This window comes from Lissotriton helveticus, chromosome 11 (assembly GCF_964261635.1).
Source record: "Lissotriton helveticus chromosome 11, aLisHel1.1, whole genome shotgun sequence".
NCBI lineage: Eukaryota > Metazoa > Chordata > Amphibia > Caudata > Salamandridae > Lissotriton > Lissotriton helveticus.
In genome coordinates, this window is record NC_136072.1 from 31,658,764 (window position 1) to 31,673,459 (window position 14,696).

General features: G+C 44.1%; 1 protein-coding gene across 1 annotated transcript in view; it reads left to right on the forward strand.

The window, feature by feature from the left end:
• Positions 1–14,696, forward strand: part of LOC144792127 (uncharacterized) — a 69,548-nt gene that overhangs the window by 34,628 nt on the left and 20,224 nt on the right. Inside the window, exons 12-13 of the mRNA XM_078667001.1 lie at positions 3,027–3,183; positions 12,613–12,792. Coding sequence (XP_078523127.1) covers positions 3,027–3,183; positions 12,613–12,792 — 337 coding nt within the window. The remainder of the gene's footprint in view (positions 1–3,026; positions 3,184–12,612; positions 12,793–14,696) is intronic.

Sequence of the window (14,696 nt, forward strand, 5' to 3'; positions counted from 1 at the left end):
TATGGTACCCCCCACATTTGCATATGCAAATTCGAAAAAGCATTTTTAGCATTGTGGCGGGCGGTGCAGAGGTCACCGCCCGCCACAATGCTAAAACTACAGGATGTGTCCGCCACTGTGGTGGGCACATCCTAATTCCCCCCACGGGATATCAAATCTTATAGTCCCGTTCTCCGATAAGGTGGCGGGCCGACAATGCCCGCCCGTCATCCTAATGGGGCCCTTAGTGTGGATGATTATTATGATAAGTAAGGTGAAAATTACGGAGAAAACAACAAAGCCGATGTAGGTGTCGTCCATAAGAAAAAATATGATTGGCTTGAAAATCTTGGGAAGGTTATCTACAGTTTTAGAAAAGTCTCCCAATGTACCCTGGCATTGGTGAAAAAAAATCACCAGGTGAATAAGGGAGGCCTGCTGATGAAGAATGCTCGAGCAGGCATTCATGGCAGCTGAGAAATGTAACCATGAGAAAAAAGAAAAAAAAAGGCTTCACCCTCTGAATCCTATGGCCTACTTTGGACTGGGCTAGAGGAGATTTATAAAGGATACCCATCCCAACACTCTCAACTGGACTAGCCTAAGGGCAATGAGGGAAACAAACAGAGGCTTCTCCACTCTCCCAGTCCTTGCAATCAACTCACAGAAAACAACTAAGAGAAACGCCTGCTGGCCTTGTCTAAAGGTCTGAATGTGTTGCGTATAATCACCTTCATACCTCCTCCTTTCTGGTCTAAGTCACCTCTAATACACAGCCCAGGCATGTTCAACTAACAAACATGATAAATGTAGATGAGAAAGTTACAAATCAAAACTTGCAACCAGTAGAAGACAGAGGGCCTGATTTAGGTCTTGGCAGATAGGTGTATCCCGTCTGCCAAAAAAAAAATCCTATAGGATGTAATCGTTTATATTTCGGCGACCAGGTTATCTGTCACAGTTGTGATAGAGCAACCCATCCACCAAGATCTAAATCAGGCCCAGAGTTACAAATTAAAACATGCCAGCAGTAGAAGACAGAGTTACAAAGGAAAACATCGTACCAGTAAAAGAGAAACTTACAAACCAAAATATGCTGCCAGTTGAAGACAAACTTACAAATCAAAACATGCAACAAGTAGAAGACAGACTTACAGATCAAAATGCGCTACAAGCAGAAGACAGTTACAAATAAAAAAATATAAACAGTAGAAGACAGACTTACAAATGAAAACCTACTACAAATTAATTACAAATCAAGACATGGTATCTGTAGAAGATGGCTACAAATCAAAAAATGCTACCTATAGAAGAGGGAGTTACAAATCAAGACGCACTATCTTTAGAAGATGGTCACATATCAAAACATGCTGCTAGTAGAAGACAGAGTAACAAATCAGAACGTGCTACAAGTAGAAGAGAGAGTTACAAATACAAAACATGCACCCAGTAGAAGAGAGAGTTCCAAATCAAAACATGCAGCCAGTAGAAGAGAGTTACAAATACAAAACATGCTCCCAGTAAAAGAGAGAGCTCCAAATCAAAACATGCAGCCAGTAGAAGAGAGAGTTCCAAATCAAAACATGCAGCCAGTTGAAGACAGAGTTACAAATCAAAACATGCAACCAGTAGAAGACAGTTACAAATCAAAACATGCAACCAGTAGAAGACAGAGTTAAAAATCAAAACATGCAACCAGTATAAGACAGAGTTACAAACCAAGACACACAATCTGTAGAAGATGGTTACAAATCATAACATTCAACCAGTATAAGACAGAGTCATACACCAAGAGACACAATCTGTAGAAGATGGTTACAAATCAAAACATGCAACCAGTATAAGACAGAGTTACAAATGAAAACATGCTACCAGTAGAAAACCGAGTTACAAATCAAGACATCCTATCTGTAGAAGACCGAGTTACAAATCAAGACATGCTATCTGTAGAAGACCGAGTTACAAATCAAGACATGCTATCTGTAGAAGAAATCAAAACATAATGCCACCGATGAAAGAGTTGAACATCAAACAATTACGCTAGTAGAATAGTAAGCAAAAACCAAAATATGATGTGATTTAGAGAGCCATATATTAAATATTGCTGGTGGAATAAAATATTGCAATCAGTATGTGCTGCCAGTAGGACGGTGAGCAAGTAAAATATGCTGTCAGATAAAGACGGAGTCATACATCATGGCATGCTATTAGAGAGCGCGGGAGAGAGAGAGAGAGAGAGAGAGTCATACATCTAAGTATCCCACTGCAGTGGAGTCAAATGCTAAAACATGTTTACCCCTTCCATGCTCATGACGAGCTCAGCTCGTCATGCAGCACAGTGCTCGTGTACTTATGACGAGCTGAGCACACCCGTTTTTATTGCTGTCCAGCACAGCAGGGGAAACTCTCTATCAGCGATGCGGTTAAAGTGAGACATTTGGATAACATTAGCTACCAGCACAAGACAAAGAGTCACAAATCAGACCACCACGCAGGTGAGAAGGAAACAAATCACCATATGCTGCGGGAAACATTGTTTACAACACAGTGTTTACACCGCACAACCTTTACCACGCAGCCATTACAATGCAAGTCATTACTACGACTTGCGCTGGAAGGTGCTCTTGGTTAAGGAATAGTGTGATTATCTTTTCCAACACCTTCCCTACTGTTACATGGGTTGGAGTTGGAATAGAAAATCATATTAATCCTCAATCCAGCGCCCTCCAACGCAAGTCATTGTAACGACTTGCGTTGTAAAAATCGTGATGTAAAGTACCGCGATCAAAATGATTGCGTTGTACTGTCATACATCCTATGCTGCAGGTAGAATAGAGGGTCACAGATCATCATATGTTGTGCAAAAGGAAGAGAGTCCTAAACCAACATTTGTGCCAAGGTTGACATGCAGTGGCAAAGCTATTAGTGGGTTTCAATACCACAGTAATGAACAGTGATTAGGCATTAAAAGAAAACCTATCTATTTTTAATTGTTAATGAACCTGGGAGGAACTTAAACTAATTAAATCTCTCCCTTTTTTTTACAGCCAGCAAAGATGACCTAGTGCAGTACTTTAAGTGTGGTGATTTCCCGCAAACTGCCTACACACTGAATCCTTCAACCTTCACGTGTGAATCCAAGTGCAACAATTATTGCAATAATAGTGGTGTCTGCAATCTAACTGCTGATGGTCCTATATGCAGGTAAGTAAATGCACCTACAGAGTGTGTTGTCTGAATTTCTTGTCATTTTTCTCCAGTTTCGTGCATATGAACTATACAATGTTTATCTGCCCTCACATCATTGTGGAGCAGAGGTGATTTGGGAAACCCTATCTGAACTATTGTTTTTACCAGTGGAGAGCAGAGGAGTAGGCCTACCAAGGTTACAGTTTTGGAAAGGAACCAGATGTTCTTTGATAATAAGTTCCCACAGAAAAGAGGGCCTGTGCTTCCCCCTGACTGGGCATATGTTTGGTATATGATCCCCTTCTCCGCCAGGAAAGAAAAGTAACTAAATATGGCTTTTAGACTGGAAGAGTGTGCTATTTCGTGTCAACTACTCCTCTGTTCCATTGTATTCTATGAATTTTAGATATAGCGAATAGAGATAAACAACATTTTCATGCAGGAGATTTGATCAATGAAGCCCCAAACTCTGAAGTTCATTCCATAACAGGCACTTCGGCAACAGCTTCCCTGCATCCTTCAATGAGCCAATCGAACAGTATTTGTATAGGGCTACTGACCACCTGTATTCAGGCTCAGGAGGATAACAGGAGCGGTAGTTGGCCCCCAAGGACATCCTTTGATGACAACTACCCCTCATTTTACTTCCAGTAAGTCCCACACAGCAGGATTGCTGAGACCCCATACAAGGCCACGCACCTTTCTCCACCACTCTGCAAACGTGCTTCCTGGTGCCCTACTAGTAAGGGGATAAAGTCCCCTTGGCTAGCGATGGTCCCTGGGGGCCAATTACCACTCCCGTTACCTCCAGCAAGTCCCACACAGTGCGTTTGCTGACAGATTTTCAGTGCCCATGCCCCCTTTCTCCAGCACTGCTGGCACCATACTAGTTGGGGTATAAAGTCCCCTTGGCTCTTGAGGGTCCTTCTGGGCCAACTAGCCCTCCTGTTACTTCCAGTAAGACCCACACAGCTGGATTGCAGAGAGGTCATCAGAGGCCATGTCCTCTTTCTCCACCACTCTGCAAACACTCATCCTGGTGCACTGATGATTGGGGGAAGAGGTACACTATAGTCCCTCAGGAGGCAAGGGGACCTCATCCCCCCACCAGCACTGCGCTGAGAGGTGCGTTTGCAGAGTAGTGCGGAAAGGAGGTACAATCAATCAATCAATCAAGCATTTGTAAAGCGTGCTACTCACCTGTGAGAGTCTCAAGGTGCTGGGGGGGGAGGAAAGCAGCTACTGATCAAACAGCCAAGTCTTGTGAAGTCGCCTGAAGGTCAGCAGGTCCTGGGTTTGTCGCAGGTGGGTGGGGCGGTGTTCCATGTTGTGGCCGCGAGGTGGGAGAATGATCTGCCGCTGGTGATCGTTTGGCCGATGCGTGGGACGGTGGTGAGGGCGACGTCAGCAGAGCAAAGCTGGCAGTTCGGTGTAGAAGGTGAGTCGTTCATTGAGGTATGCTGGTTCGACGTTGTGGAGTGCTTTGTGAGCTTGGGTGAGGAGCTTGAAGGTGATCTTCTTGTTGACTGGGAGCCAGTGCAGGTCTCCCAGGTGGGCGGTGATGTGGCTGTGGCGAGAGATTCCGAGGATGAGGCATGCTGAGGCATTTTGTATGCGTTGAAGTCTTTTCTACCATGGTTCCTGTGTACAGGGCGTTAACGTAGTCCAGCCTGCTGCTGACGAGGGCTTGGGTGACTGTCCTTACAGTTTTGGTGGGATCCATCTGTAAATCTTGAGGAGCATGCAGAGGGTGTTGAAGCAGGAGGAGGAGACCGCGTTGACTTGCTGGGTCATAGAGAGCGTTGAGTCCAGGGTGAACCCCAGGTTACGAGCGTGGTTGGTGGGTGTCGGGGCAGTTCCCAGCGTGGCCAGCCACCAGAAGTTGTCCCATGTGGAGGGGGTGGATCCGAGGATGAGGATCTCCGTCTTGTCAGAGTTCAGTTTGAGGCGGCTGGTCTTCATCCACTCTGTGACGGCCTTTATTCCATTGTGGAGGTTGGATTTAGTGGTGGCCTGGTCCTTGGTGAGGGAGATGATCAGTTGAGTGTAGTCGGCATACGAGATGATGTTGAGGTGGTGCGCTCGGACGATGTTGGTGAGAGATACCTTGTAGATGTTGAAAAGGGTCAGGCTGCTGGATGATCCTTGGGGTACGAATGGGGGGAGGTGGACTCTCTGGGTTCTGAGGAAGGAGGTGATCCAGTTCAGGGTTTTGTCGCGGATCCTTGTGTCTTGGAGGCGTGTGCGCAGGGTGTGGTGGCAGATGGTGTTGAAGGCGGCCGAGAGGTCCAGGAGGATGAGGGCAGAGGTTTTGCTGTTGTCCAGCAGGGCCCTTAAGTCCTCGGTGGCGGCGATGAGGGCCGTTTCGGAGCTGTGATTGCTACGGAAGCCGATTTGGGAGGATTTCAGGATGTTGTTGTCCTCAAGGAAGTGGGTCAGTTGTCTGTTGGCGGTCTTCTCAATAATATTCGCCGGGGTTGGGAGCAGGGTGATGGGTCAAAAGTTCTTGAGGTCCTTTGGGACTGCCTTAGGTTTCTTGAGTAGGACGTTGATCTCGGCGTGCTTTCAGCTCTCTGGGAAGGTGGCAGTCTCGAAGGAGTCGTTGATGATCTTCCGGAGTTGGGGTGCGATGATGGAGCTTGCTTTGTTCAAGATGTGGTGGGGGCAGGGGTCGGAAGGTGAGCCGGAGTGGATGGTGTTCATAATTTGGATGGTGTCTTCGTCGTTGACGTTGTTCCAGGATGTCAGTGTGTTTGGTGGGTGTTGAGTCGGGGGTGTCGCCGTCTGTCGTTGGTGTCTGTGTGTTGAAGCTGTCGTGGATGTCTGTGATAATGCGGTGGAAGAAGGTGGTTAGGGAGTCGCAGAGTTCTTGCGACGGCGGGATATCATTGGAGCTGGGGTACGGCCTCTGACAACATCCCAGCAACTGTGTAGGTCTTACTGGGAGTAACAGGAGGGCTTGTTGGCCCCTAAGAACCCTCAGCAGCCAAGGGGACTTCATCCTCCAACCAGCAGTGCTCCAGGAGGTGTGTTTACAGAGTAGGGAAATAGGGGCGGCGCCTTTGGCGGTTTGTTGGGCTTTATTTTGTCAAAGTGAAGGGGGGCTGCATAGCCTCCTTCCCTGGGCCAATTATGGTTCAAGGTCCCCATCCTCGGCGCCAGACAGATTCAGAATGGTGAGGAGGGCTAAGTGGCCCTCTTCCCTGGGCTGATTTCGGTCTTATGGACCTCACCACATGGGTCCCGGCCTTTCTTCGTTTTTAAAGAAAGGAATGGGCCTGCATGGCCCCCTTTACCTGGGCCATTTTTGGGCCCGGAGACCCCATCCCCCTGTGCCCTGCCTTTTCTTTTCTTTTTTAAAGGGAGGGGGCTGAGCAGCTGTAACCTTTGGATTTTATAGTGAATATATGCATCTATATATTTGAATATATTGTAGGTACTGTAGGTGATCTATTTTGACAGGTCAGACAACTCATCAACCCATTCCTCAATGGGAGGAGAGTGTCTGATCTTCCAGTGTATCAGTACTTTTTTAGCCACCATCAGTGCCTATCAATCCTTAATTTCACATTTTATGGTAAAAGGTGAAAAAGTGTGATCATGACTGATCTTCACAATGCAGTAGCAGCTGCAAGATGTTTTAAATGTTTCTGCATGACTATGTCATATAACCCAATATACCTTTTTCTTTTTACATGTGTAGCAGTTATATCTCAAGCAATACTCCCCATTTTTCAACATTCTGCCAAGGGTCCTGTAAAATCAAAATGTTAATTTTTGCAGATTAAATTTAAGATTGAGGTTTAGATTTTCATTTTATAGATCCTTGGACATTGTGTAAAGTTAAATGCATGTCACAGGACTTCTTCCCATGAATTGAAGATTTTATTTCTAAAAAATTGCCTTCCCCTCATGTAAAATATGTGGTATTTTCATGATAGGGAACAGTTCAGATTGCACGTTCTCTGATATCATGGACATGTATGAGTTAGCTCTTCCAGTGGATTGAAATATCTGGTTAGCTGTCACTTAGTGAACTTATATTTAGATTTTAAGGGGCAGATTTAGAAACCCCTTGCGACGCTGTTGCACCACCGTTACGTCACTTTGGTAACGCAGTGGTGGTGTAAACAATGCGGCCAATTTACAATGTGACGCATCCTGGGAGATGCGTCACGTTGTAAAGCCCTGCACCACATTATACCTGCGTCAGGTATAATGTATGCAGGGTGGATGTTCCCACGCAAGAAAGCCTCATAAAAGTGATGCAGTGAAATCAATAGGATTTCACTGCGTCACTTCTAGGATGGCACAGCATCAAAAACTTACGTCAGGCTTAAGGAGTGACACAGTGTAGTGGGTATAGGCCTCAAAAGGCATTGCTCGAGTTGCGTCGTGCTTGCAACACGACTCCAGCAATGCGAGACTTTTGCCCCAACAGATGCATCAGAATTTCTGATGCATCTGTCAAGCCATGCTCCATGGTACGCTGTATTGTAAATACGGTGCATCCATGGTGGCACAAGGGCTTCTCAGGGTGGTGCAGGGAAAGTGACGCATCTCTACAGATGCGTCACTTTCTTGGGGATCTGCCCTACAAACTCAAAAGATAACTCCATGGGAGCAAAATGAGTTTTTTTAAACCCAGCTAAAAAAGCTAGCCGGGGTGGCAGAAGCATCATCACAGTGGCCGCAAGGGCCTGGAATGAACTTCCATTCCATCTCAGGAACACCACTGAGCTCATCAAGCTCAGGAAGGCATTGAAAACTTGGCTTTTTACCCCATAGGGCACCACACACCTCAGCAATCGATAGGCAGTGACCAGCGCCAGGACATCCCAGGGTAACCCGTGGGCTTTAGAAATTAAATTAACATAACATAACGTTAAGTTATTTTCCCAAAAAGCTTTAATCTTAAACATTTCTGCTGATTTCAAAGATTTTCAAACAATACGTGTAATACCTAGAGCCTGATTTAGATCTTGGTAGACGGGTTACTCCGTCTCAACAGTGACGGATATCCCGTTGCCAAAATATAAGTCCCATAGGATATAACGGGATTTATATTTCGGCCAATAGGCTTTTAATTTTAAGGCTGGATGATGCCTTATTGGTGCATTAAAATACATACTAGATGACACCTCATCCTCAAAGAGAAGCTGCTTCCAAACAACTCTGGTGCATTAACTTTTCGACAGACAAGATAAACTTGTCAGAATAAAACCGACAACGGGTTATAAGTAGACGTGGGGGTTATTTTAATTACGCCCAAGTAATTAGAGTAATGACGCAAAATCCCACTGTACTCTTTGATGCTGAATTACCGATAATTACACAATTGCTCTTTCTTGTGTAATTAAGAGTAATATGGGGCAGAATGTGGCACTGAAGGGACTCATTTGGTGAGTGTGAGCAGCTGGTAACACTACTGTTCTTGTTGTTTTGCATTTAGCGCTTTCCGTAATGCAAAATTCATCCTTGTGACCATTTTGGATGCAAGGGTGCATTGTGCACTAAGAACATAATGATAAATGATGATAGTGAGTTGGAGGAAGCTCCGGCCCTAAGAGCAGTTTTAGTGAGCGCCAGCAGCTACTCACACCACACTAATATTTGTGTTCTACTGCATTTAGCACTACTTCTTAGCACAAAAAGTAGGATCTCAATATGTAGGTGTGAGTAATGTTCTAGAAATTAATCATAACTGTCTTCACTTGATGTCAGTACATTTCCCACTTGTTTCTGGATGGAGACAGTATTTTTATAATCCTGAAGTTTTTTTAAATTTGTGCCTCTAGTGAAGTACTTGCTTTTTCACCTTATTTATATGGACACACCAGGTCTACTTGACACTACCCTTTCTACACCCTCAACATCTACAGCCGCGTTCTTCCCTCAGTTGCTTATTCTGATGATCCTTTCCATCTCCACCAGGCCTTTTCTACTTCCTCTCAGCTCCCCACCCACTTAATTCCCCCCACACCTTCCCTCCCATGCCCCTTCCCCCGGCTCCACAGTGCAGCCTGCAGGAATGCAGTAGTACAGCAATTCGGACACATTGCGACCACACCCCTCATAAATGCCGGGAAGTGAGCCCGCAGTAGGAGGTGCAGTAGGAGGTGCATAATATCTCTCCCCCAAGTCTCAGCCCCCTTCCCCACCAGAAATAGTAGCTACACCCAGGAATGTAGAGAACACTCCCAGGTTGATGTGCCCGATTAATAGACAAAAGACACATAATTCATGGATGGAATGCAGAATAAATCAAAACATTTACCCCAGTCTAGAGATCGGGGTAAATCCATCATTCTTTTGCTCATAGACGACACCCCGTACATATGCAAACCCAATTTCATGATCAGAATCAAAGCCCTTAGGGTCCCACGCATTATGCCAACACTAAATCTACTACCACCAGCATGCCTATCAGATCACGGGATCCCCCATACCCCTCCACCCTTCCCCGATAAATACCAATATAGGACATCCTCAGCCCCTAAGAGGAACACGTCGCACACATTTCTTGTTAACCTGTTCAGTCAGCCATTGTAAGTGTGGGGCCAATGCTATTGGGCCCGATTCACAGAACTAACTTAAGACAAAATCCTAAACTTACTACTTTTGGTATTCACAGAAGTTAGGATTTAGTCTTAAGTTTGTCTTAAGACAGACTTAAGACAAAATCCTAACTTAAGTCTGCCTTAAGTCTGTCTTAAGACAAACTTAAGACAAAATCCTAACTTCTGTGAATACCAAAAGTAGTAAGTTTAGGATTTTGTCTTAAGTTAGTTCTGTGAATCGGGCCCATTGTTTTTAAGATGTAATCTTTTGCAAAATGTTAATAAAGAAACACAACACAAAAAAGAATTGCCTCACACAGCAAACATCTTTCTCATCGTTTAAACATAGCTATACTTTCAGTTACACTCTTTCCTTTTCAATATTTCTCAAGAGGTCATCAGTAGTATTTTGATGACATTTCTTATTTAATGTTCTCAAAGTCATATCTAATAGCTCAGTGTCTTTTTTAAATGTTTTTTAATTTAACTTAAAATTAAAGTACCCAATAATGGTTCCTTGTATTGTTGCCTTTAATGCATTCCAGATTGAATGTAAATCAGTGGAGTTAATGTTCAATTCCAAGCATTGTATAATTTCAAACTCTATTTAGTTTGCCAAGTCTTTATCTCTTAAGCAGAAGGTACTGTTATTGAATTTGTCTAGCCTTAACCTCACTATAATACTTGCAGGATCAGATAATACTATTTCTAGTATGGAGCTTTTTTCTATTTTACTGGGTCTGAAACCAGAAAAAAGTGCATCCTAGAGAAAGACACATGCACTAGTGGATAAAACGTAAATATTTACCTCCTGGTTAAGTAATCTTCCTAAATCATCTGAAACGATAAACATTTTGAAATTTGAAGAGCTATCATTTTCATCAGACTAGTGTAGAAGGCTGGAAGGTAAGCAAGACAAGTACTCTATTAGTTTGCGTCTAGCTTCACCTTATTTTGGAAACCACCTTTACTTTGCGGATGTTTCACTAACGCCCGGGTCGCACCACGACACGCACACTGCACGTCTGAGTCTCACCTCTCCACCACACGCCGATCCGCGTGTCAGAGACTCACTCCTCCTTAGTGCCCACAATGTCCTGGCTCCCTCCACCAGTGCCTGGACTGTACTGCGACACGCACCCCCTGCACGTCCTGTATCTCGGCTCTCTTCCACAATGCCCGCACTCCACAGGTGCTCCAACACCTGTAGCTGCACAAAGACACGCACCCTGCGCGTCAGAGTATTGATTCGCTCCGGGTGCCATGATCACCTTAGGCACCCCTTCGGCGGTCTCAGGCTGCCACAACATGGTCCCACCACCGCGCCACTTGAGACTTCCTAGAAACTTGTATGTTCCTGTGTTTCCAAACAGGGAGCCAGCTCACCTTGGGCCCTTGGGGTACAGTACACAGCACACAGAAAAGTCCTGCTCAGGAAGAAGGGGGGACACAACACATTTCAGTGCCCCTTCAGTCTCTCCTCGGTCAAACTGCCCACAAGTCCCAGATCATGAAGCAAGGGTCAAGTGTCTCCCGCAGCCTATTCAGCAACTCTTTCTGAGGCAGAGGTTTTCTTCCCGATTGCGGACAGGTTAAAGCCGCCAGAGCCTCAACCAGTCCATTTCTTTAGTACTAGCTCTGGCTCACACAGTGCACATCACTTAGGGATCTTGCTAGTAAGGCAAACACACCAATCAGAGACAACCAAACATCACCACAATCCATACAGGGAACATATGTACTTGCACACTGATTAGCAGTGGCGAGTACCTAGAGCATCTAACTTCACAGCTCTCAGTCAGGAAAACGGTCTAGGGGAAAAACAAAAAGCCCAAGTGAACTCTAGCCAACAAGGCCAAGTCCAACAATGAGTTTGTGTAAAGACTTAGATTTTCATTTCTGTGTAAGGATTGGTCAGTAGATGAGTTCTGAATGTTCCGAAGTTCAACCCTCTTGCTCAAGAGTCTCACTGAGAACTTCCCAAAAGGAGGTAACACAGTTTGTTTTTTATAGAGGTATTCAGGGGAATGCACATTTCCGTCCAAACGAGTCTTGTGTTCCTTCAATACAGAAATCGGAAGATTTCTTCACCTCTGGATGCAGATGCTGATGGGTGGAGGAGTGAAGCCTCTAGCAAAGGCTGGAGCTGCTGCAATTAGTTGGCAGTTTCGCTTGTGTCTCTTTACACTCTCACTATATCATATATATTTTGAAAATATTTCAATATCAAAAGAATGGTAATTTTCTTCTCCTTATTTTTTGAAAAATGTGAACTTTTTTTTCTGGTGGCAGCATTTTTGTGTGTGCTTTTTCCATGCGCCATTGAATCCTGAAAATTAAGCATGGTTATGAGAGACTAGGAAAAAGGGGGAGCCAGATCACGAGCAAACAATGTTAGGATATGAACTAACCAGCTCACAACTTTAAAGAGTCTAGAAAATAAAATTTCACAAGGGAGTCTTTTGATGCCTGCACAGCCAGATGACACACAATATTGTAACACATTCTTGTGCTCTACACCATACATTATTATTGATTCCAAAGACAGCTTTCAGTAAAAATTACAAAATCTCAGGATGAATGGACCTGAAGACATGTTTCAGTGATTGGCTTCAGCACCTTCAATAGACAGTCAGTTTATATGAGATTTGTTTTAGATTCATTCATATCTAAATTCCTTGTACTTCTTTATATGTTTTGTCTTTGGCTATCTCATGGTGTTTCCTGTTTTGCTCTTTGAGCATGCTAATCACGTTTACCAATGACCACACTAGCGTTTGATTCAGTACAAACATATATGGTTTTTTTTCAGGAGGGGTATTTGAAATAGAGTGATTTCATTTGAAGGACACTTCAGATAACTACTTTTTCTCATTTTCTACAGTTGTGTTCCCTTCTCGATATATTCCACTTCTGGTAAAACCTGTGACACCATCACCATGAACCTCAATGCTTTCTTCGGCATCCTCTTTGGAGCCCTTGCCTTCCTCTTCCTGCTGATGATCGCCATTTTCCTCACAGTGTACTGGTGCCGCAAGAGACGGCCGGAAGTCGATGATGAAAGGTAAATTCAGTGCTTACAGTGGCATTGAATTATGGTGTGAATTTTTTTATTTCACTTGTCGATAATTATCTGCCTCCTGTTGGCCAACAGCAGATAGCGAAAGGTATGCAAGCTTTTTATTTTGCCCAAGTAGTTGGGTGAAATTAGACATTATGGACTTCGCAAACATGAACAACACTGTCCGACTTCTCCTAAGGTTATAATGAGGGCTGGCTTTAGGGCAGTGCGACTGCGGGAAACAACCTTTACAACGCAACTTTTACAACGCACTACCATTACAACGAAACTTTTACAACGCAAAAACTATTACAACGCATGTATTTACAACGCATGTTTTTACAACGTAAATACCTTTACAACGCATACCATTACAACGTAAGTATTGGTAAGTATATAATTATATTTAAAATGTTATAGGTTTGGTTTTTTTGGTTAAAGGGGTATTTTTAGGGTTCAGGGTCAGTTTTGGGTTTTTGGTTAAAGGGGTATTTTTAGGGTTCAGGGTCAGTTTTGGGTTTTTGGGTAAAGGGGTATTTTTAGGGTTCAGGGTCAGTTTTGGGTTTTTGGGTAAAGGGGTATTTTTAGGGTTCAGGGTCAGTTTTGGGTTTTTGGGTAAAGGGTATTTTTAGGGTTCAGGGTCAGTTTTGGGTTTTTGGGTGAAGGGGTATTTTTAGGGTTCAGGGTCAGTTTTGGGTTTTTGGGTAAAGGGGTATTTTTAGGGTTCAGGGTCAGTTTTGGTTTTTTGGGGTACAGGGGTACAAGATAAAAATAAAGTAAATTTAAATTAAATTAATTAAATTAAATTAAATTAAATTAAATTAAATTAAATTAAATTATATTATTTTAAATTAATTTACATTAAAAAAATTATTATATACTTACCAATACTTACGTTGTAATGGTATGCGTTGTAAAAGTATCTGCGTTGTAAAAGCATGCGTTGTAAATACATGCGTTGTAATAGTTTTTGCGTTGTAAAAATTTCGTTGTAATGGTAGTGCGTTGTAAAAGTTGCGTTGTAACGTCATACATCCGCGACTGCTGGTGCAGTCGCACTGGGTGCTGACCTGTGGAGGGGGCGCTGTGACCTCGGGTCGCTGTGTTTAGCAATTTCTCATGATAAGAGAGATGAGGGGCACTTTTGCCGATGGGAGAGAGAGAGTCTGAGGAGGCGGTCATGGGACGTGGGGGAGCCAAAAGTGATTGTCGCACCAGGCGCCACCAGTGCTAAAGCGAGCTCTGGTTATAATGATTGTATGCCGGGGAGACGATAGCTGCATGAAGCAACCAGCTGCCGGGAACCATTTTCCTAATTGTCACTTAGGGCTCCTACCACTGAATAGCAGCAGGGAACCACAAATGCCAGCACTGATTACCACATTCTGCTTCCTTAATGCTAGATGTCCCACCGTGAGACACAGGGGTGTAACATTAGCCCCGCAGCCCCTGAGTGCAAGGGGCCAGAGCTTCAGGAGGCCCCGTCCAGCACTGTGCATGAGTGATGGGTCCCCTGGCCTGTGAGCTCATGACTGGGTCCGAGGAGGGCGACCTTCATGTATTTTGCAGTGGTCCCCCCTCAAATTGTTTTATGGTACTGGTTGGACTTCTGGCTCAGAAGATTGGCGAGGAGCTAGAGATGGACTGGGAGGTTAGCGTAAGCCCATGGCTACTAACCACCAGCATCAACTTTCTGCCAATACATTTGTTTAAAAAAATGAACAAAAATAAGAGCAGTCAGGCTTTGTACTTTCCCTACTTTAGATAGTCCTCTGCTTCCTGTCCTCTGTAAAGAGAAAGGAAAACCTCACAGGACAGGGGATGATGTTGTAGTTTGCAATTCACAGACATAATAAATGCTAGAGGAAATGCCATCAGGAAGTAGTTAATATGCTGCATATCCCCTT